At 41.0% G+C, this 25,533-nt stretch overlaps 1 protein-coding gene across 5 annotated transcripts in view; it reads right to left on the reverse strand.

Annotated features, from left to right (window-relative positions):
* LOC124307790 (serine/threonine-protein kinase minibrain) overlaps positions 1–25,533 on the reverse strand; it is a 59,084-nt gene that overhangs the window by 22,694 nt on the left and 10,857 nt on the right. For 3 of the 5 annotated variants that reach the window (XR_006908857.1, XM_046769860.1, XM_046769861.1), the window contains exon 3: positions 1,057–1,292. Coding sequence is in view for 4 of the 5 variants with exons in the window: in XM_046769860.1 (XP_046625816.1) it covers positions 1,057–1,292 (236 nt within the window). In the remaining variant the exon portion in view is untranslated. Of the gene's footprint in view, positions 1–1,056; positions 1,293–6,969; positions 7,004–15,274; positions 15,277–15,343; positions 15,349–25,533 lie in introns of those variants that run through there. The other 2 variants (XM_046769862.1, XM_046769863.1) reach the window with 2 other exon arrangements.

A 25,533-nucleotide genomic window follows, 5' to 3' on the forward strand; every position in this document is an offset into this window, starting at 1 on the left:
TTATAGAACGGTGATCCTATTGTCACGCGCGCTACACGTTTCGCTCAGAATTCACCCACCACGACAGCTGGCAGACTGCCGATAACAACTGCATACTCCATTTCAGTTTATACCATGGGGTATATGTATAATGTTCATCTGTTCGGCAATCGAGATGACGATATTAATTTTTCGCCAACCCGTTAGCCATGTATTGCACAGGGATTGTTCACCAGGACTGCATTATATGTCTAACTCACAAACATCTACTCTGCGATGGATCGAAGCGCGAAAAACTCGACAGACTTATTCTCTTCCGATCCCCCCGAGAAAATTTTCAACGTGAGTGCAACGATACTTTATAAGTTTTAATCGTTTGAAATCCGTTGAAACCAATTTTAAACGAAGAAGGAGAGAAGAGCCATATTTTGAAATGTACGCGTACGCGCATACGTACAATAACGAAAAATCTGGATTAACGATTTTCTGTTTTTAGAATCATCTAATTTGAACGGTAAACAATTTTATATTTAACGCACTTCACACGCGTCCCCGAGTGACCTCAAGTAACCTACTCCTTCTCCTCATCCTCATCTTTATCCGGCTTGTTTCCTTCTTTCTCAGACTTTGCAATGGCGAAGAGAATAGCACCTCGTTTCGTACCTCACCGAACTTGCTTTACCCCGGTCTATTCGTCACCCCAAGGAGGTGTGATAAAGCTCGAGGCTCATACGTGCGTAACTTGTCGGTGAAAACGATGCGTGCAGTTTAACAATGCGGGGAAACAAGGAAGTAACCATATCGCGAAGTGGGCAGTTTCGCGCACCGAGTCCTCTCCATTTTGCACCACTTACGAAAATTAGGTGGGTACTTCACAGTGCCTCAAGAATCGTCTTGCAAGGCGAGAAGACCTTGGCAAAAATCACGACGAGTAAACGAAAGAACGGTAGTTTTAATAAATCGTAAATAATTCAGCCAGAGGGAGACTTGTTTGTCGATTACCGTCTGCAGGTGATATATAACAGGATAAAAAATGTTTGGAATTCAGGGGTTGGATTTCCTTGGTATTCCGCTTACCTCGTTGATGTGTTTGTACGTTTTGATGAGGTCGACGCTAAGCTTGCGAAGGGGTGCCATTGCGGGGTCTCGAAACCGGTGAGGTATTCGCGCCTGCATCGCGTGTATATCGGCGGGCGTTTCCCCCGACGCCGTCCCAGTGCTGCACCCTGGTCCCATGCAGACGGTGGGCAGGGGTTCCTCGGCGACGAGACGACCATAGAGTGGCGCTCCACCCGCCGCTTGTCTTCCGCTCACTGAAAAGTAGCCAAACAGATAAGAACGATTAGTTGTGTACGAATTGACCGGCAATCCAAATAGCCCAAAGTAAACAACGGACGCTTGATTGTGCACTGGGGGGGAATTGGAAGAAACGATAAGGTCCAGTATTACCATAAGTAAAGTTCACGAATCACGCATCCAACGATGCGATGATTCCGCATTTGAATGACGGCAACGAAACCTGTCGATGCATGGTGATGGTAGCTAGGATCGTAATCATTAATTTTATTTTCGCGGAACGCGATGGATAATATCCGACGTTGGAAATTGATCGGACCATTTGAGAGGATCGAACGAGACCTCTGCAAGGGATGCTGAGATTTAGCAGTGGTTGCGGGAAAATCAGGTGGAAGAAGCAACACCGTTGCCAACGTGTAACATAGAAACGTGGGCGTGCCGCCTTTAGCGCGACTTGCACCGGCACAGCTCAAGTATAACTTTGGAGCCAATAATTGTATTATGCCACTGCTGTACGTCGGGAGAGCTGCAACTACATCCTAGATTCTCGAATACCTATAGGACACACTTTAGTTGAACGAACGAACGAACGAACGAACCAACCAACCTACTCTCCGGCTACAGGATATGCGATGGTGATGGTTGGCACGAAGCAACCGGCGTCTCACTCTGTACATGTAGGTGTATAATATATGTATGCGTGAAAAGCAAGGCAAGAGTAAACTTCTTCCCACTCTGTGCTATGCCTTAAGCAAGGTATCAGTGAATCATGAACGGTAATTTTTACAAACTCCGAATAGCACGTTCTGATTCATCAGGTTTTACCAGGTATGCTTTAAACTCGAATGAATGCTTCAGTTCTTTTTCACACTTTACCTGTATCTATGCGTACAGCAGTAAATGGTAATTTGTTTCCTTTGATATCCAACAGTTGCAGTTAGAGAAAAATAAGTTGAGCACCGAAGTGGGGCGAAGGAAGCAGAAGGGTACGTAAGAGAAAAACATGATCAAATAGAAGACTCGGTTTAATTCGGGATTGAGAAGAGGGGATATTTTGCTATTCCCCTTTTTCTTCTTCGGTACCACTCGAATTGGTATCGAATGCGTTGGGTTTCTGGTCGTTAGTTTGCCGGATGGTTTGTCGCCGACGCAGCTTGGCACGAGGAAAACTATTATCGTTATTTTAACGACCATGTTGGGTACATATTCTAGGACTTATATGTACCGTCGGCCTCTCCTCGTCTACAGTACTCGAACTGCATGGCGACACAATAAGGTGTAAAGATGCGCTCAGTCAGCCAGGACGACGACGACTGCTGCAGGTTGTCCGAAAAACGTGCATAACCCATAATATACCTATACCGAACCTGATCCGCTTTATCCATGCATACCGCCATTTCTCGACTCTGAACGAGCGGTCTCTCTCATTCATCGTTCGACTTTCGTGTCCCGTTCGGATGCCGCCGTATTTCTACGTGCGCACCCACGCACACACATTTATTGTACTCATATGCATATGTATAAACACACCTCAGAGGTAGTTGCTGCTGTACACGCGTTGAGAGACTCGACAACGCTCGATGACACATCTCTATTCTGAATCGGAAAGACAAAAGTTACGAGAAACGTATGCCTTCCGCTTACAACGACAAACTTCGAGATTATATATATCGTGTATACAATACGGATACATATATTATACATAGGCATGTGCGTACACGTACCCGATATTGTACACCGTCACACTTTGCAAAGAGATTACGTAAATTGCACTTCAGGGCTGAACAATAAGAACCAAATTATCCCTCGTCGGTATTACCTAACCGGACAAAGAGAAGAGAAATTTTTTTCCTCTTATGTTTCTTTTTTTTTTTTTCCTTTCTTTCTTTCTTTTTCAATTTATATGCGAAATCGTGCCGTGCGTCGTAGCGTTGACATGCGGACGTATTTATTACGTAGGTCGGCGTAACCCCTTTTCTCTCGTTATACGCCGATGCGGTAGCAAAAGCTGAAATTATACTTTCGTTTGTACAATTTTTTTTGTCATTTTATCCAATATTAATATACACATTGCACAGACCAAATTTTCCAGCCAATGTCATCGTGCACGAATTTAAAGACCGCAATCGATTTTCTCCGTACAAGCAACGCTTCGCTATAACTTAATTACCGCGTATATATGTGATTAGAAACTTTATTGTATTGTTTTTTAAGTACTTGGAACCTTTAAAATAAGTGAAAAATAAAATCTTGTGTAATAAATTCCAATGTCCAAAGTAAACGACGTTACACAACGTAACGAGAAGGTTTCAGCAGTTGAGGCGGGTCACGATCTCCGTTTGTCCCCGACAAACTCTTTCGTTACATTTCCGCATGTATAATATAACGTATACATAACCTACGCGCCTCTCAGTTAAAAATATAATGAACCCACGGAGAATATAAAGAAACAAAAGATGAAAAGGACCTCGAGGAGAATAATGGAGATAGAAAACTACTTGAGCGAATGAGCGAAGCGTCATTTCGACCGCAACGATGTCGACGAAGAGTTGAAAGGATATTTTACGCGAATTCCAAACGCAGCTAATTATTGGTGAAAAAAGCTTCAAGCAGAACGCCGTGAGCGAGAAGAGCCGCGTAGAGGCGAACGAAACGCACGTCGAAGCGAGCGTTCGGGCCGATGTCAATAAAATAACGTAGGCGGGCTTCAATTTAGCCAAAATGAGTCACGACACACGATGCAGAGATGACAGCTGCGCGAACAATAAAATGACGTCAGTTTGTCACACGGATATTCGTGTATACCCATCCACCTAGCTATGTACTTAGCCAGTGATTCGGTCGGACCAAGGTCCTCGTCGGACGATTTGGAAAGTAACAAGTCCAAGCCCGACGATTTTTATGCAACATACGCGTTATTCGCAGACAAAATAGCGAACCGAAATAAACTGTGAATAATAACTCTTTTTATTTTACTCCGTGATCGTGGAAACTTTTCAGACGGCACTTGTAGAATCATCATCGCGTGTGGATTGAGTGTATACATAGCTTATTAGTGTAATCTTTTGCATTCAAGATTTGCACGTACTGATCGGAGATAATGCTATTAATGATAATTAGCAATTGAAAGATCCGGTGTGTATTTTGTTGTAGCGATTACAGTGCGGAGAAGCATGAGGTTAAAGTTAATAACGCTAACGTGTCGAAGCGTGGTGAGAAAAATAATAATCTCGTAACGTTGAGAATATTTTTGAAGAAGTTTAGCTTGCGAAATATGAGCCGGAGAATCTTGATGTTGCGAAATGACAAGTTTTGCTAAAAATGTACCGTTACAATAACGCTGCGAACTTCGGACAACTAACGTTTGAAGAAACGCGATACGTTATACACAAGAAAATAAAAATGGACTATCAGCAGGCACGTAAATAGCCAGAACTGTTCATGAAACAGGATCCGCAGTTATAAAAATATAACACAAAGCGTGGAAGTTTAATCGGCCCGACCGAATGCCGGTGTTAATTTTTTCATCATTTCTAATTACGTCGAGGCGAATGGAGTTAGGTTCGGTGCAGCATGTGGTGGTCGGGGCAAACAAAAGTGGAACTGTGTGGGCGCGGGTCGAGACTGCAGTATGTAGTAGCAGTAGCAGCAGTAGCAGAAGCACGAAAGCTCTATAGGTCGACCGGGTGAAATGTAGGGCAGGGCGAGGCTGAATGAAAAAAATATCATTCATTAACACGCCGTCAGAAGTGGTTCTCAACGTTTCGTTGGCCGCTTAACCCGGCCGCATTCGACGGTGCAGAATCGTCCGCGAATCGCGAATCGTTGAGCTGCAACGGGCGCGATATTAATCCTTGGAAAGCCTGATCGTTGCATCGGAATTTCGATTAATACCAACGGCGAGACGACTTTTTCACGCATCCTACTAATTTTCGTTCGAAATATAAAGATTCCTGCGCGGCATTGGTCGCGGAACGATTATGCGAAAAGTAACGACGGAGAGAAAAAAAAATCATCGGAGTCAACGAATGTGGGCGAAATTGCACGGAGTGTGCAGGTTGCATGTTCCTAAGAGAGGTGCTCAAGTTGAGAGCCTTTTTCGCGAGGTCATGAAAGCCCGACTCACGCCGTGATAACCCACACGCATTCTAGTTTCATTCATGTCTCTAAGTCCGAGAGTCCTTCTCCTGCTGCACCGCGTTATACGCGATTTGCCCGCGTTTCCGCGTAAGGTAGGTATGTATGAACTTTACAAGCGTACACGTAGTTCACGTCAATGAGATCGAAGTTGGCAACGTTACGGAAAATGACAGCGTATGCGATACCGAACGAGCAAGCAAATCGTATTACAACACATTTTTCGTCTCCTTATATGACCGAATAGTTACAAAATTTTCAACAACAACGACGTATGGAGCTTGAAATTTGGCTCATGTGACGATTCAAGAAAAAATTAAATCTATGGTGGCAGTCGATTTTTGCTCGTTTAGAGCTTATGAAACGCTACTGTATACGGGGTTAAATCCTTCACACTTTTTATTTTATCTTACAAACAATTTATCAAACTTCTCTTGGTGACTACACAGACTCGTTAATCCTTCCCCAAGGTTTGAAGCATTTTTATAACTCGGACGACGAAAGTTTAAAATATTTTTTACCGATATAGTCAGTGCAACCGAAAGGTCTCATCCTCTCAATTTCAAGATACATTTTTAGGGGAGAAAAAATCGCTACTACGCAATCTTGGAATTGTCTAAACCGTAATAAAGCAACCTTTGTAAAAACTACAATGACAATACAATTTTAGTGTTAAATTTGGAAACTCCTCGTCAGATATAAAGTTAAATTGCCACGAAATTACAATTAACAAAACTCCACCCGAATACATTTCTTAAACCGTGCAAATCGTCCTCATATTTTGCAAACTCAACTCAATGTTAAAAGTCATTAAGAAATTGAAGCAACGTTTTTTTTTTTTTTTCCTCAGATATTTCATTACGCCAAGGTTGTTAGCTTCAACCTCGTCTACAATATCAGGCCATAATTTCTCCTTATATCCCCGCTTCCACGCTTCCCAATTCCCCGATGCATCCAACGGAGACGAAGAAGCCGCGTGACTCGCAGCGATGCATTTTCGCGATAGATATATCCTTACTCTCTTCGTACTATCAGCCTTCGCTTAAGTAGAATAAAGAAATTAACTGTCTCGCAAAGGCGCTCGACCTCCCGAAGGACAAATACGCCCCGGATCGAGCGAGCAGCTAGAAAGAGGAGGAGGAGGAGGAGGAGGAGGAGGAGGACGGTGCACTTTTGCCGTCTGGAGGTGGAGGTGGAGGTGGTGGTGGTGGTGGTTTCGTGTCGCTTATATACTTCGCCGGTGTATGACACGAGAAGTCAGCTGTTTCTCCCGTCGTCATTACAGCCGATCTGCCAAGTTGTAAACGAGGATCTCCGGTTTTTTCTCTTTCTCTCTCTCTCTCTCTCTCTATGCCTGTTTATACAGAGGTACTTGAGTGCAGACTCATTTATGAATAACTGCAGTTACGTACGCGATCGACCGCGGCACCGCGTTTCTAAATTAAGCTTTACAAACGCGGCCGCGGCGTACAAAGTATGGAAGGAAGATAACCGGATGGATCGGCGCTAATTGACCGCGCGGCTTATTATATCAACCTAAATCCGGAAATACATTACCCGAAGTCCTTCCCACGTCGTCCGCGTCGGCGTCTCGTCGTTTTCTAGATTAGACTGCGACGACTCGCTTCGTGTGGAGTAATGACGGTGAAAATCCTTCGAATAAGGGGGGGTATAATATCTATATAGAAACACACACACACACACACACACAAACTTGGCTATGAAAAAAAATGAGCTGATTTCGAGTCACCGCGCGTTATTCCCCCTCCGCGCCTTTACTGCCTTATTATAAAATTAATTTGCATCGCGAAATAAGATGGCTGGGTTATTACGTCATGTCGTTGCTTTTTTGCTTACTCTTCCTCTCTCTCTCTCTCTCTCTCTCTCCCCCTCTTTCTTTTCTCTCCTCTCCGAGCACCGGCCGATGATAATGACGATGATGATAATGATAATGATAATGATAATAATAATAATGATGATAATATATTTACAGCGATCGCGGTGTATAATACAATACATATAAGTTATACATACATGTGTATTTTTAAACAGATGTCATTTTTAATCCCAGTTCATGCATAGCGTTTTAAAAAAGTTTCCGCGTCATATCCATGTACCATATACCCCTTTATTCCCATTCTTACACCGTTGTTTTCCATCTCTATCCCTCTCCCTTTTCCTTCTCTCTTTCTTTTCATTTCTTTTCTTTTCTTTTCCTTTGTGCACCCACCTGCGAATACCGAATCGTGTGTACCTGTACACACATATACGACGTGGGAAGAAAGAATGGAGAAACCGACGTGAAACTCTATTCCACGTCTAACTAAACCCACCTTTCCCTCGGCCGGGGTTCAGGGGAATAGAGGTATATAAGGTGCAGGGGTATACCATGGTGCAATCAGATAATTTTCCCATTTGTCTCGCGTCTCGTTGCAGTTTCATTGTTTTCAACTCCCGCGGTAGCAAACTCTACGTATCTATCTATATACACGCGTATATGTACGTATATATCTAATATATATACATGAGCAATGTATACGTATACAGGTTACGTTCTAATCTCTTTTCGTCTTCCAAAGAAAGCTGCTACACACCTTCTATTCTTAACCCTTTCTCTGTCTCCGCCATTATAATTCTTGATAATATTACACGCATTTTATAGGTCGTCTAGCCTCGCATCAGCGGCATAGCTGGCGTAAAAAATAAGCACGCATACGTATGCGTACGATATTATAATTTTCTTTCGTTTCCCCGTTGTTTCTTTATTCCTGTACGTCGTACGTCGGGGATACAGCGCAATCAGAATTGTTGCTTATATTGTTATATTTATGTGGTTTCCTTCAGTCTGCCTGCCACGCGGCCACCGGCTGTATACGGAAGGGTATACCTTGAGAGACCGGCGCTAGCAATGCTACGTACACAACGATGCAACGTGCCGATCCTGACTCGAATACATCATCTTCTCCATCTACTGTCGCTCGGTCGGCGAAAAAGCAGGGAAAAACTAAACAAGAGCAAGATTATTCAGGCAAACAAGACATACAGAGTGAATTGGTAACGACGGAATGCTACGTCGTCTGCCACAATTTAATGCGCGTGCACTACGATTCGAGAGCGGTTTCTTTGCCAGGGCTACCAACCGTTATAAATTTAACCTAAAAAATTTTGTTACAGCTGTCGGTGTTTAACACAACTGCTATCGATAACTGAAAATTTTTTAGATTATTCTCATGACGGTTGAATGCGCATTAAGCTACAGCGGACGACGAAAAAAGAATGCTTTTCTTCTTCGGGTCACACGATTAGAGTAAATCGTATGCAGCAGCTTTGTCAAATTTGTCGGTGAGGCATATTGTTGGACGTAATATCACGGGGAGTTTTTATACAGAGATATTATCACACGATCGTCAAAGAGTGTCCTAGAAAGTGTTTTACAGACTGTGCGACGTCGACTGCGCGCGCATTGGTTTTTACATTTCGTTCATCCTGTGAAACATCGTTTTTATTAGCATTATTTTTTATTTTATTTTATTTTTCAGGCAAACAAAGCACGCGACATATAACGTACCTTATTTTCGAGGTGACTACAATATTCTGAGAAGCTATCAAAGGTTTAGAAACAAACGACTATACGTAATGTATAATGTATACAATATACGTAAATACGAATAAGTATAGTACAACATGTATATTACATACTAGATTCCGGGTAAAGTGTAGACAGCCCGTCGCTGCCTTTGCATGGAAGAAATCCTGTATGCGTACAATATCGGTCGATAATTTTCGCCGTAAAGGTCGGCGATAAGGATCGACCAATTATTTCTCGGGAATCGTTAAAATATGCAGAACAACTGTAATACGTGATCATGCACATACATACAGCGTATGTAGGTACCATGACACTGTTGTGCTGTACTATAATATGCATTTTGTAAATTGGTACGTTGACAAGGCCGTGAGGACTCGGTTTACAAAATATACGTATAATATCAAGGGAAGAATCGACGATGACGAAAAGAATTGGGCGCCAGACGTTATTTTCTTCTCGACATTGTACTTTTTTTATTCGTCATTTCCACATTGATTGATATTCGATTTTTCTCTCCTTTATTTTACTTTTATTATTATTTCGCTTTACACCGATATATAATATCGTGGGTTAATTGCAGGATGTAACCTACATAATGTTGTACCTAGGCTTTTGTTTACAACGACAAACTGTCGCCTGCACCCTTTTTTTCTTTTCTGTGCCTGTTCGTTTGTCTAAAATTTATTTTCTGGTGATTTCTTTTTTTTTTTTTGCATCTTAACGAAAATCATAAAACGTAAGAATGGAGAAATTGTGGAGAAATCGGTAGTAAAAGGAAGTGGCGCGAAATCTATAAAATTTCTAATTCCCAATGTCCTGTACAAAGCAGACATGTATACGGAGAAATGGGAAGCTACGCACGCACATATGGAAATAATCTGCAGCACAGCCATAACTGTCGAACGGTGAAACGAAGATGGGAAAAAAAGAAGGTGAAAAATGAGTAAGTAAAGAAAGAAACGAATGTAACGCAAGAGTCCAAGGAATGGTTTTACGTTAATAGTAATAAAAATGAAGTATGATTAGAAATCGAAACGTGGCCGTTTAAACGTACTCTGAATGATGTATAAACGTTTAAACGAATTGTGCCAATAATTCGTGGTCGTTCCTTGGCCCAATACCGCGTGACGAGGGTTTCAAGTAATATAATAATTATACTCGAGGAATGGAATGAAATATCTTACGCGAAATATCGCAGAATATGGATTTATCCAATTCTCAGATTATTGTAAACTCTACATTTTTAAATCTGCAAGCAATTTTGATCTCAGGGATAAGAATCTTTGTCGAAGAAAATTTGAAAAAAGACAGAGAGGAAGGAAAAGAAAATGAGATATATAAAAACGCCAAGTTTGAAAATTACTTTCGCAGAGATATACGCGTCGCGGCAAAGCCAAAGTCTCGAGTCGAGCAATAGATGATTGGAGAGACATGCTCGCGACAGGCTCGGTTCGACGAAAAGACGAAGTCGATTTAAATCCATATAATAAGAAAATTACCGAAAATTTTAAGTACACAAAGTTTTCCTTTCGATCATGATTGAATTTCTGTTCATATCTCGGTATTGGACTTGTTATGTGTATATGATATATATTTACGTACATAATACAGAAACTTGAGTGACGTGAAATCGTAAATAATAACCATTGCCTTCTTTCGTCTTATTTCTTTCCTTTCTCTTCTCCTTGTTCATACACCCGTTGAAAATCAGCGGTAGAACTGCTTTCAGTGGAAAAAAAATTGCGAGATTACTTCTTGACCGCTTGAGATAAGATCCCGGTATGGGGAGGAAAGAGAAATTACGAAATATAGTATATAAATACCGGAGCAAGAGTATACATGTATTATATATAAATAAGAATAAAAAAAATACGAGAAAAGCAATCACTGCAATATTCCAGTTATTTATACGTTACACATATATTATTTAAAAAAAGAGTCAAAAGATGAAGAAATTTTTTTTCTCTTCCTATAATATAACGTTTCTGGAACACGATATATATATATATATACATGTATATGTATGTTATAAATACACGCAAGCATGTCCTGTTATAAAAGTGTGATACACGCGTATGTATATACACAGAGGATATATTTTCATCGCAAATCGGCAGCTGCATACATTTCAGCCTTGAGATTTGAATGCGTGCAGAGGTCGTAACGAAACTGTATAGAGAATAAAAAGAGGCAAAGGTAGGCATAAAGCGGGTATGCATTTCGTGTATGTATACACGTGTGGATGTCTTACATGCATACAGAGCTGCGTGCAGCCGATTGTACGAAGGAAACTCTCTTGTCGCGAACGTTGCGTGCTGGAGGCGTCGCGTCGTCGTCGTTCACTGCATCTGATTGTGAGCGGTTTGCTAGTCTGCTATGCAGTGTTTCTCATGTTTTAGTGGAAAAGCGAAAGGAAAGAGAGAGAAAGAGAGAGAGAGGTATGAAAGGTACGAAAAGGTAAGTAAAACCGTCACAAGGCACAACATGGTGTACAGGGGTTGTTACGTTGGACGGAATCAGCGACGATCAAAGCAAGTTATATTATGCAGCTGTGTTCGACATGCGGCAAAATTGGTCCATCGGAATTAGTGTCGAGCCGAGGTTAGGTAGTAACTTTATTACCCAACGACGCATTTTTGTAGAAAAAGATGAAATAAAATAAAAACTGTTCGGTATTTCGCGCAAGTTTGTCAAGATTGTCCGAATGCTACAGTAAACTTAAATTTCGTAAATTTTCAATTGATTAAATGTTACTTCCAAGTTACAAAACATAGAATTTTCTTTTTCTACGTTTCGTTAGATTGACGTTACTACAATTCAAACGTCGTAAAATGTAGTCGATACTAATATGTTATCAACATCCTTTATACAGTATGAAAATCTGTTGATTCGTATATTTTCATTCTCTCTTTTCGATTTCTTCAAAAGCCCGATGCACATACCTTTGGCGTCCACTCGTTAAAATCAAGTTGCCAAAAAAACCGCGGGTGGCATGATATCATTAGATCTGAAGATCAGCCGACGTATGTACGTTTATTCGAGGGAGTCACCTGGCGGAGCTGGTGCAAGTAACAAGAAGAATGGAAAAAAAAAAGGAGAAAAGGATTATATATATATATACACACACACACACACACATATACATATGCGAAGGAAGAAGAAGAAGAAGAAGGAGGAGGAGAACGTTCCCGCAGGACGAGGCGCCGCGACGCCGGCGTCGGGATGCGAATGTAGGATATAGGAGCACATAGGACAGGCGGACGGACCGCAGGGAGGGGAGACTGGCATAGCAACAGAAAGAGCGTTTCGAACGAGCGGCCTCGTCGAGTTCAGGGGCTGCTGCTGCTGCTGCTGCTGGTGATGCTGATGCTGATGCTGGTGTTGCTGGCGCTGTTGCTGCTGCCCAAGTACCTACAGACAGCCAACAGCCAGCAACCAGCAGCCAACAGCCACAGCGGCAGAGCAGCAACGGCGTGCGAGTGAACGAGGCTAAGGAGATGAAAGAGAGAGAGAGAGAGAGAGAGAGGGAGAGAGAGAGCGCGGGAGAGAGGCAGAGAGGGAGAGGAGAACCAGCGTATTGATCGCGTCGCGCGGGGGAGTGGAGTTGGAGTTGGAGGTGGAGGTGGAGACGGATGTGGAGGTACGAAGCGCCGACCGGCTAGCCACCAAGTTGCCATCCGACCAACGCCAAACCTCGCCGGTAGTCCCGGCGCAGCTTTCGAGCCCCCGCAGCGTTCGAGAAGAAGACTGTCTAGCCGTAAGCCTGGGCCAAAAGAGGTACAAGGTGTCGGTCCCGGACCCGACGATAATTGACGATTGTATTGCCAAGGAATACTTGGACAACGATTTTTTCTACACATTTTTAAAGGGCGTCACGGATGATGAAGTTCGTTGAACCTCCCTGGCGGCAATGTTGACACAATCGTGGAAACACTCATGTATTTCGCAGGGCTTTGTAATTGTCAGGAATTTTTGCAACGAAAATTGTACGGTCTGTGGTAGTAAATCGCTTACGGTATCGATTTTCGGTACACGTACACTTGTTTTACAATTGCGATAAACCAATTCTAATTGCCACTTTTTTTCGTGCGTAATTCAGTCGCGTTCGCATCGCGAACTTTATTCAACATCTCATCGACGATGGATGGTAACGAAATTTCAAACTATCCGCAACCGTGTTGATATCACGATGCTGAAGCATAGTCGTCGACTCGTTATTAAGAGTTATCGCAAAAACCACTTCGATATATGGTGTTTTAACATTTCTGACACTTGTCCGACGATTCAAATAGTTTGGATCGTGAAAAACGACGTGTGTAAGAACCTTTTGTGAATATGTCGTTAGCTAGCCTCACCCTCCTTGTATTTAACCTTCGCGTTGCCTTGAGCATTTTCGCGTCTTCTCTCGAGATTAAAAAACTTTTGATATTTCGGCCCGATCGAAGCATTATTCACGATGAAACAGCACGTAGTGTGTTGTTGAAGCCTTGCCGACGTTCGACATCCTTGTGAACGCAGCTGTACAAAAGTACATACATGCGTCGACTTTCAAGGATGTCTGCTGTGCCCACCTTTACTTTCGCATCCTATTTTACGTAATCGAACGGAGAATCGGAGAAGAACATGAAAACAACGGAGCGAAATTTTTCGCACACTGAATTTTGGTCAATTACGCAAAACACTTATAGAATAGGATGACAAAATCTAAGTGTACAGACGACATCCTTGAAAGCTATACCATTATTTCGTGCAGCTTTAACGCGTGAAGAGAAGTATGTTCCAACCATCATTTCTCGCTAAATGCACGCGAATAATATTTCTAACAGCTTCAATTTAAAACAGATGTTTCATTTTTATCAAGAGAATGACCGAGGTTCAATTGGATTGAACTGTATAGTTATAACTGGAGATGAATCAGATGGTCCAACTTTGGATAACTTTTAATTATCGTCAAATAACCTGATGGTAAAGAAGCTGTCTACGGCATAAGATCACGACAAATACAAAGCTTTGATTCTTTATTCAAAAGTCGTCGGGATTCGGGTGACGATTTTCGAATCGAAAAAAATAACGACAAAGTTTCAAAACTTCCGTAACGCATTAATTGATCTCATATGACTTACCAAAATTCACACAGTAATGACGCGTCGTGTTACTAATTTAATTCCCAATCGAATATGCAAAAAGAACAACTTTTCTAGCAAGTAAACGAAAATTTGAAAATGAATAAATATCGAATTTACTAATTACTACTTTGTTTCAATATTGTAAGGTACAGGGATGTTGTTAGCGGTTAATCAAAATTTCAGACTGACCGTATTTTCCGGTATTATATCCTGTAGCATGACGTACATAATCCACAGCAAAAAAAAAAAAAAAAAATTGATACGATTGATAATAATTCTTGTTCCACGTTATATTATTTATAGACGAAACAAAAAAATCCGAATGAATAAAATAAATGAAACGTAAAAAAGAAGGATAAAAGAAAAGTACTACACGTTTAATGAAGCGATCCTCGGGTAAAAGACCGCAAATTGTAATTCCTCGAATATACAGGAATACAGTTCGCGTGAAGTTTGAATACCCCGATTTATCGAGGGAAAAAAACCGACTAAAAATAGAATACTAATTGTAAGTATTCAGGACACATTACAAAAACCTAATTAATCCTCGAGTTTCCTTACACGATTGCCAAAAATTTTTCAGATAAAAAATACAAGATTACGTTCGACGATTCGCGTATAATATACGATCTCAGTTCTAACTAGTAATCAAATTCCTTGATTTTTGCTAACAGTTTGCGCAAATTTGGCAGGATGACAGTTTAGAACGTGAAAAAGAAGAAAAAAATCGGAGTATCAAGCGACGGATGTCGGACGGTTTATTGCTGCTGACCTACGTTCACGCAGCAGAGGCTTTCGGTAATGCTAATAGTCGGTGAAACGTGTTGCCCCGAATTCTCCGCTGCCCTAGTATTCGAGTATGTGGTGCGTTGTTATAATTAGAATGAAGCGAACGCTCTAATTTCGGGTTAATAAGCTAAATGTGCGCTGCTGAGAAGAAGAAGAAGAAGAAGAAGAAGAAGACGAAGCCGGATCAACGACGAAGATTAGACGAAGAACGAGAGACGATTGCACTCTGCATCGCAAGGGGAAAAGCGTTTCTCACCTAATTTATATTTTTCTCTAACTTTCGTTTATATCGATAGAATAAACACTGTGTATCGAGTAAAAACGTTCGAAAATAAATATTCTAAAAATGGTTTGGTACTTCTGGGACATGCGATACACCGTATTTTATTTTTGCGCTGATCCGCCAATTCCAGTTAGACGATACAACTGCTGCTGCTGTTTCGTCTAGAGTCCAACGTCTAGACAGTTACGTAAACGACAAAACGGCCAGAAATAATAAACTATGAAGGATATGTGTGTTTGAGACTCGAAATTATGACGATAGAAAAGAAATACTCTGTAAGTAAATACATGCGTATGCCGATATTCTTATTATAAATGTATAAATAATGAGGAGAAAATAAAGTGATCGATCGTATTACACGCATCATCGACTTTAACATTTGTTCTTCTGCGTATTTATATTTTCTTTTTCCTCAATTGAAAAGAAAAATGGACGGTTTTCCTGAGCGTCGAAACAAATAACTTCGCGTCATATCTATAATAATATGATAATATAATAGGGAAACGGGTAGTTTTACGGAATGCAGTAGAAAATTTCGGGTAAGTTTAGGTCAAGTGATTCTCGCGTAATGTCTTTTCCTTTTCCTCCATTCTCCCATTTCCAGTTTTCTACCAATCGGACGGTAATTAATAACTTCGATACGACGAACCGCACAGAGGCACAGACGATCGAAGTGTTCAAAGTAAACAAATGAAATGATATATTGATTATCTTGATCAGTGCTTGATAAATAATTGGTTATTGGTAATTATTAATTAGCGAACGATCGAGTAGGCGGGGAAAGGAAAAGGCTACAGAGCTTTGCCTGCGGCTATCTTGCTCTTCATCTCTTTCAACCTCCATTCGCTCTCTTTGGCTAGCTGCTTTTCCGCTCTTGGTTCACCATCATTAAGCAGCTAAGTATGGCCCGCGTCGAGAAAAGGCCAAGAGCCTACGTAACATTGGACCAAGAAAAGATGGACGGACGAAAAGTTTTACTTTGAAAACTTTCCTCCCTTAAATATGTCAACAGAGAGAAGCAGATTTCAAATTTTTTACTGTTTCTGCGTAAAAAAAAAGAGACTCTAACAAAGTTGCAGTTCAGGATTAGTATCACTCAGCGTACACTATAGCCAAAAACGCGATGAAGAAAAAACGGAAGAAAAAAAAACTCGACGGGCTTTCAAAAGGTGGGACTAAACCAATAACCAAAACGAGTTTTGAAAAAAAAAAATTATTAAACTGTACGTACAGAGTAAATCGAGCTACGATTCATTAGAATTGGATGAACAAGGAATTAGCGAAATAATGTCATGGCTCTCGTCATACAGTTAAGCATATTTTTTTTCTGCACGTATAATGGACACTGTTACATAATCAACGCCACTTCCATTGTAGCATCGAATCGGATTTTTCGACCACGTAAACTTCGCTGAGTACTATTTAAATTTGGAAACTTTTCTGCCGAGACCGTACATACGACGATACATCGTCAAGTTGAAAGTATATTCAACCGGAACTGCCAATTACAAATTAGATTGGACACGCACAAAGGCAGTAATAATTATTAACGCGGGCTGCAGCGAACAGCTGATCGAGTTCTCTGGCACGGAGCGTCATGTCAGTCGTGCAATGAAAATAAAATTCGTGTACATCGGGGAGTTTTTAAGAAGAACTGCAAGTAAAAGTGCCGAGTGGTTGGTAAACGAAGTGGTTGACGACAGTGTCGGTGATGGTTGTTGGGTCAGTGTTCTCAGACTCATTGAACCCGCATCATCTCATCCAACACAAGGAACGGTAAGCTGCAGGGAGCACCGAGAATCTATATAAGAAACAAATAGGCACAACTTGGAGCCCTGCCTAGGCAGTGACTCTTTGACAATGCAAAGACTCCTCTCCTTCTTCTCTCCTCTTTCTCTCTTTCGAACGGCGTCAGGTCCGCCTAGTCGTATATTTTTGACCTGGCATCTGTCTCTAGGTGTTCTTCTGTGGTCGTATAGACGAATGTTCCTGTATCTTTTTCGTTGTCTGTTTGCTTTATTTCTTCACTTTTTTCTACCCTTTTCTTTTCTTCTATTTTCCTTCATCTCTTCACCGATACTCGACACTCGTTCAAATTCCAACTTGTTATGTCTCGAGGCCGTCGTCGTCGCACCTCAACAGCCATATGTGATAATTTTCTCATCCATGTCATTATTTCCTCCGTTTTACCATCCCAAAGTTATTAATCGTCGAAAAGAGAATGTTTCTTTTGTCAAGGTAATCCGTAACTTTTACTTTGGTTTCACTGATCGAGCACTTCAGATACCAGAAATGTAGAGCTGAGCTGGTATGCCAGCGATTCGGGTGTATAAGATACGTTTACTTTATGTCTGAGCATTAATTGGCAACTTCCGCTTGTGGTATTTATACATAGGGCATTCCACGTCAATTCGACTAGGGTCTGACCCTCGCCGTCTTGATTCGGATTTCGTCCGCGATTTCTTACAATGTTGTTCTAACTCTAAAAAGCATTTCAATTTTCTTTCAGATTTTTCCTACCCTCCCGGCATCCCCGGAACTCCTTGAACGATGATATTTTGACAATAGTTGAAACATTGTTGAAAACTATGAAACTAAATTACATAAATTCTATGGCCAAAACCAAAAATATTTCAACCAAAATTGAAGCGGGCAGGCAAAACGGTGATTTTTCATTCATCTTTCAACTATACATATAAAGATAGCTATAATGACAGTTCGCCTTGTTTGGCGACGAGGTAAAGGACTATCCTGCACATGATATGTATGTATAGTGCGTTCGTGTACGTATATCGTTGTTGGAATGCAACAGCGAATCTCAAGGCATTCGCAAGGCGCCAGTCTCAACTGTACCTAGGTACTTACTACGTATCTGTGCATCGTTTCCTGCACATCAAAATGACTAGTCGCGTTCCTTCGATCCATCTTATGACGAATATCCGTAAAGAATTAACTCAATCGATAATATAGAGCTCGAAAATACATGCGCGACATGTAACGTAACAACGTGATTACAATATTACAAATGACAGATAAAGTAAGAATTGAAAATATCTATCCCATTCATCATCGTTTTCCCCGCATCATCGTTTATCATAATCATGCGATATATACTCGTATGTCGATTGGATGTTCAGTAAAATCCGAGACGTGATGAAGAAGGAGACGATTAGAAGGTTGAGAAAGGTTCGTTAAAGCAATACAAAGAGCCGAATAATAGTATTTTGTAATGATAAAATAAAAATTTGCAATTAACGGATCTTCGAATTTTATACTTCGGTTAAAACATTCGTATTATTATTTCTGTATACAAGAATTTACTCTCACGATAAACACGAGGTCCCGTCAGCGGACTCAAATCAGCATCTCCTCTTTTTCTCGTCACTGTGGGACAATCGAAGCTATTTCCGTATATAAGACGAGTTTCACGATTACGTATACGAATAATACACGTGTAATATTAAATAGAAAAAATGTTGGATACAGAATAACATAGATTAGAAAATTTATTAGGAATAATTCCGTTATCATAACTGTATCAAAATTGTCTTCTTTTTTAGTAATAACAGATGTATATCGGTTTCTTTTTTTCCGAAGCGTTAAAGAGCCGAACGAATCTATTCGAAATCAGACCAACGAGCGTATGCAGTTAATACCACAGATCTAACAACACCGAATCATTTGCTGAAGATGTATGATTGAAATTCGCCTTCAAGTAAAAATATCATTTAATTACCGATGATCAGTGGACTGGAATGTGTTTGAAAAGGCGTGTATGATAAACCCTTGTTCACAAAGCAACTCGTATACATCTTCCATCGTAGAATATAATTACATATTGCGTGACTGAGCGATCGCAAGCCTATGTACATATATATACTCCATAGCAATTAAAGTGATAATTACGATGATTTTCGATGAATAAAAAATTAATCAATCACCGTGATTAAAGATCACGATAAGTAACGTCGTTACATCAAACGAAAGCAAGCGAAGCCTAACCGAACGTACAAAATCGGCAGCATAGTAAAAATACGCACGAACAAGTTCCCATAAATAAAAATCATCTTCACTTCGTCCTCGTCGGCCGACCGCAAAAGCGAACCACGATCATATGTAATACGGCAATTCTGTAGATCGTCATGAATTCCTACAGCATATAGTTATAACATCTGTTTTCCGCCTGCGAAGCTACGGAAGCGCACGTAATAGTTCATCCGGTGGTGTCGGAGAGGAAGAGGAAGAGGAGGAAGAGGAGGAAGAGGAGGAGGAGGTGGAGGAGGAGGAGGAGGAGGAGGAGGAGGAGGAGGAGGAGGAAAAGCAGTTGTCAACTAATGCGTGGGTCACATTCGCGTACATACCTGTACATTATAATTATATATGTGAGTGATTTTGGATAGAGAATTCACACTAATTTGTTGAACCAGCAACGAGTAGTATATTCGTAAGATGTACAAGCCGCGTATAGTATAATACAAGATAGGAAAAGGAGAAGAAAGGAAGGGAGAAAAAAAAAGAAAGAGAGAGAAAGAGAGACAGTCGACTGTGTTGTGATCCTTTGTTGCCCCCCCACTTTTGAAAAATCAAACGTTTTCTTGACGTTCCCGATTGTTTTACTTGTTCTTCGCAATGTTTCAAAACGGTCAAGTCGTAAGTCCGACGACCGGGGCCGCCAAAAGAAAAAGAGTATTTTTCACCCCACATAGACGATGCAAGACAGCAACAGTTTTGCCGGTCAGTGATAGCGAGCTGCTTCATACATTAACGCGGAGAGTGGCGAACCAGGTTGGCGATGCATCCGAGCTTCAAGAAAGTTAGCGAACAGGTAGAGGAGCCAAGTTATTAAAATAATTAACAATTTTTCGATGCACCAGACCGCGAACCAGACCCTGCGTCTCCCCATCTTCCGCGAGTTTGTTGCCATGAGGATGGATACTCGTTACCACATGTAGGTACCTACTTCCTTCAAGCTTACGCGGAGAACGGATCCTTACTACAATTCGTTTTCGATCTTTTTACACGTTAGATCGAATATAAAACAATTAAATTGTGTACGGAGTATAAATGAAGAAACAATTAAGATTGAATCAAAACTGCAGATGCATTTGTTGAGGGGGCGTGAGGCATGATGAAAAACCTGATGATTACATTTTTTAAACATTTTGGAATTAATTGATCATGAAAAAAAAATACTTTCGTTGTGTTTATTTATTTTCAGTCTTCGCATTCATCCCTTATAAATTACAAAGTGTTATTTTGTAAAATGTTACCGAAACAACAGAAAAAATCTGAGCTTGAAAGGGTCAGCGGTTTGTTCTGTGCGATAATTCTACAATGAGTGAAATTAACTTGTTAAACATAATTCCCGAAATTTTATCAAAGCTTCTCTAGAAAATAAAGTTTTCGTCGTCGCGCAAACGAAGAAGAAAATTCGTATCAAACTTTTTCATCTCCTTCGCTTGACGAACGTCGTTTGTCAAAAACCGAAAACAACGATTTTCAAGAACTGTGTAAAAGAAAAAATTCAACTATTGGACTATTTTCCTGCCAAAAAAAAAAAATAAATAAATAAACTTGCGATAGTTTCGCAGAAAGTAATTACAAAGTGACCGAAAGAGACTGAAACCGTATAATTATAACCTCCAATATCTTCCCATACAACACGTATAATGTACAATTTTACTTTCATTATATTCTTTGTCAGAATATTATGAAGCTGAAACCAGCAGCCAACCGTGTCAAACGTTTTGGAAATAGAAAAATGCATTTTAGTTTTATCCTCGTAACTGTATAAAAGTATCGGGGGTTCAGGATATTTCACAAAATTTAGATATTCGGACTTCACTACCTTGTTCGAATAAACATCACAACATTTGTCTGCTAATTGTGGGTGTTAGCTTCAGCCTCGTCAGAAAATTGTTTCAAATATCAAAATATCACACAGCAGATAAACGTATAATTAAGAATCTGTAGTGTTACCGGTTGCTTCTTTCTCTTATTCTCGTTACCCCCCCCCCCCCTCCCTCCCTCCCTCTCTCTCTATTCTCTGTAACGTATGTATATGTATACACGAGGGATAAATTTTCTCGCGGGAAGAACAGAAGAAGAGGACGGCTGTTACTTTAAAGGTAAGAGGAAGGAAGGATGGAAGACGGGAGGGAAAGAGGAAAGAGAGGCCGGTGTAGCTGAGGTACGATTTTACGCGACTCAATGGGCGGCCGGAAGTCTTTGTTCGGATGAAGGAAAAACTATATAGAGACGACTCGTCGTTTGCTGGCGCTACTTTATATACATATACGTATACGTTTACACGTGTGTGTGTGCATGCATATGCCTATCGCGTGGTTTGAAAGTACATGATATACCTGCCGAGTCGAGGTAGTCGTAGTTAACTCGCGGTCTAATTTCAAGACGGACGATTTTGTTCTCGTAGTGGGTAGAAAAGAAACAAATTAAAAAAATGTATACGAATAATCGGTGGATAGAGGATCTGATACTTGTTGACAGTTTGCGGAACAGTGGCTATCAAACTATAAAAATAAACGTTACAATTATTTTATCAAGCTGGTACCTAAACCTTCACGCGAGTGAATCATGGAGGAAAAAAATATCGCGTCATTTTCCGCATTTATAATGGATTTTGAAGGTGTGTATATATTTTGCAAAATGTATACTGAATTTCAGATAAACGACTCAAGTTGCACGAAACGGTAGATATTTTTTCTGAATAATTATCCTTGAATAAACGTTGCGAATTTTCACCTTACGTATAAATTGAACTTTTTGAAAAGAATCGTTTGATATTGTTCATAAATTTTTTCGAGGCCATTGCAAAAATACGACAGGAATATATATTGTTCGTTGAATGATCGATTAATTATTAATTATACTGATGTATAAAACGAATTTTAATTAGTCCGATTACTCTAATTATTTTCGTGTAAATTGTACCTCGAATGAATAAGAAACCAACATATGTAATAAATACAAATCTAAAAGTCACAATAAAAGCGCACCACTGACAGGGATAGAAAAAGAGAGAGCCGACATTTTTTCCTAACAATTTTATTTCTTTTGTCCAATATCCTCTTATATTTATCTCGTTTGATATTTCTTTGTCTAATCCTTTCGGAGGACCGGAGAATTTACCTGGAAGGCAAAGGTAGGCCTTTGTGGCTCAGCTTACCTGCCCTTTCGAAAAAGGTATCAAATTATTTCAACTACATCGTTCCGGCGGCACAATAAAACAAATCCGGCACACCCGAAAAATCGATTCCAGGCGTTGAAAATCGCAGAAAATGAGACTAAACGAAGAGATTTAAACGCCATTATACAGTCGTCGAGGATTAGAGCGGACTTTGACGTTTTATATTCCTACAAAAGTAAGTACCCAAGTGGCAAACGCACGAAAATAGAGAACCGGCTGAACGAAGGACACATTCTTTACATATTTCGATACTCGCCGTCCCGTCACAAAACTTTCCGATTTTCAGAAAATGTACAACCAACAAAGGTTTTGAATTTTTTATTGCGGAGGTTAAGAAGAAAAGTAGTTTTGTTGGTAACGGACAACTGACATCCGGTCTATATATAATGTTACAAAGGGTGAAATCACCCGTTTTGTCCCCTTTTAAATGATCTAGTAGTCATCATAGATAAAAGACGTTTATATAAACCTCTTATGTCTTTAAAAAGAATAAGGTTGCTGCGTCAACCGATATTATTGTAAAAACAGTCAGTCTCTAGACTTTAAAAAGAGAGCTTGTGTCCAAATACATCTATTTTCTTTCTTAATATTCCTTGTTCGTGAGACTTCTTTGGCTCGGCGTTCGCTTAAATCGCACAGAGAACTCTTTGATTCTCTTAGATCTTTCGTAATTCCCCCCCGTTGTAACATTGGTGTCAGAAGTGGGATCTCTTCTGTGCCATTTGAGTGGATTTTGAGTGTAAAGAAGTATACAAAAAAAAAAATGCAAAGATCTCCTCTGACGAGAGCATCACGCGCGGAGCGACGAGCTGCCGGACGCGTTTCGTCGTGCCAGCGTTCTCCTGAACCAGCGTTTCCTCCCGTTTCTCGTCGTTCGGAAGCTGAGGTTCAGCCCCAGCCCCAATTAGCTCTCTTGGCAGAGCTCATTCAGGGAAACCAAGATTTGCTGATGCGTCAGATTCAGCAGCAAGAACAACATCAACAACTGCTACAACAGCAGCAACAAGAACAGCAGAATCTTCTGCACGAACTCCTCTCTCAACAGCGTCAACAACAAGAAATCGTGTCCCAGGCGCTGATCGGGATCCTGCAAGGTGTGCAGAAGCTTCAGGAGCGACCGCAGGAATTCCCGATACGCCCAGTTCCATCCCCAGGTAGAAGGACTTCTCTTCCTTCAGTCCCGGTCCCGGCAAGGAGGACCTCCATTCATTCAATTCCGGATCAATCAAGGTCTGACGCTATTTATGGGGGAGGCGAAATTCCCCCTGTTGCTAAAAATTTTCCACCTGTTCATGTCTCGCGACAAGCTCAGGTTAGCTCTTTTCCGCGATGCCACGATGTTCCGTCACGTGATATTTCGGAAGTAGTTGAGCCTCCTGTCGCGTCGTCTCAGCCTAGCGTAGATATTCAGTCAGAGTTCTTGGCCTTTTTAAAATCACGCGGAACTGTCAATGTTCTCCCTTCGCAGACTCAGAGCTCGTTTGGACTTAATCAGGTCTCTGTACCTCCCGCGAGTATTGTAGAGTTGCCCTCGAAACAATCGAATTTGAAGCCCGGTTCGTATGACGGTTCGTCTGCTTGGAGTCTATACGAACGTCAGTTTAACATGATTAGTAAGGTTAATGGTTGGAATCCGTCCCAGAAAGCAGCTAATTTGACAGCGTCTTTGTCTGGTCCGGCTTTGGTAGTTCTTGGTTCGCTTTCAGATGCGGATTCTGAAAATTTCGACAGCATTTGTGCGGCTCTTAAGCTCCGGTTTGGCGAAGAACATCTTTCCAAACTTTATTTTACTCAGTTTGAAAATAGACGTCAAGGGCCCAAGGAAGATTTAGCCTCTCTCGGAAATGACATCGAACGTCTCGCTCGACATTCCCTTACTGATTGTACAGAAAAGGCTAGAGATCAGATAGCTCGGGCGAAATTCATTAATGCAATTCGGAATCCGGAGCTTCGGTATCATCTGAGGCTCGCAGCTCCAACTTCTCTACATGAAGCAATTATTAAGGGCTTAGAATTAGAAGCCATAAACGAGGCAGATTTAGGTTCGCGTCAACTTCATCGATTGAGCCAAGCCGAACCTTCAGAAAATTCTTCGTCCCGTCCTTCAGTCAATCAGCCTAGCTCAGATTCTCTTCCAGGAAGGAAAAATAGTGGTTTCTCTCGTTACAATAGATCAAACTCCAATCGGCCTGTCTCAGAGTGCCAGTTTTGCGGCGTAAGAGGACATATCGCGAAGAATTGTTTTAAACTCGACCGTCAGTTGAAGACTGCGGAAGATTCGTGGCGCAAAAATGCTTCCAAGAGGGCTACCTCTAATCCAGTTTGGTCAGCGCAACCTTCTGTTCCTCAGAATTCGGGAAACTAGCTACCGATGTTTCGAAAGGGCGGATATCATCGGTTTCTTCCAAGTTCCTTAGCCCTATTGCTTCACAGTTCGTGGTTAGAGGCCTGCGTCGTACCGGCCTATATGCTAAAGGTTCCGTTAACGGACTAAGTTGTTTGTGGGTCATAGATACTGGAGCCGAAATTTCCGTTGTTCGTCCTGATATGATTTCGTCTCTTGCTTCAATTAATCCTTCTGCGTCTATTCGCACTGCTACCGGAGCAATTACTCCTGTCGTAGGTAAGATGGTCGTGCAGGTAACAGTAGCGGATTGTGTTCAATCCCCACATGAAGTTCTAGTAGCTGATATAGAAGATGAAGGCATTTTAGGCGTAGATTTTCTTTCCGCTCACAACTGCGTCATTTCTACCGGCGATTCGACTCTCTGTTCTGGTTACCGTAAAATCAACCTCGAAACGTCTCGGTTTATTAACTCTTCTGAACAGAAAGAAACTCTCTCGTCTTTGCGCGTTTTAGAACATGTGTCGGACTCATTAGTCGTTCCTTCTTATATATATATATATATATATTTGAAACGTATATATATAAATGTATATAATATTTCAGTGTACAAAGTTCTTTTGTACTGACATATTTTATAGACACATTTCTACTGCAGCGCGGAGGAATTGTCGAGTTGCGGGGCAATTTACTTCGCGAAATCCCCGACCACCAATTTCTTTAAATCAAAATAGTTACGTGGGAATAGAATGAAAAAGAGATTATTGAATTTGCCAAACATGG

Source organism: Neodiprion virginianus, chromosome 6, assembly GCF_021901495.1.
Source record: "Neodiprion virginianus isolate iyNeoVirg1 chromosome 6, iyNeoVirg1.1, whole genome shotgun sequence".
In the NCBI taxonomy this organism is placed as follows: domain Eukaryota; kingdom Metazoa; phylum Arthropoda; class Insecta; order Hymenoptera; family Diprionidae; genus Neodiprion; species Neodiprion virginianus.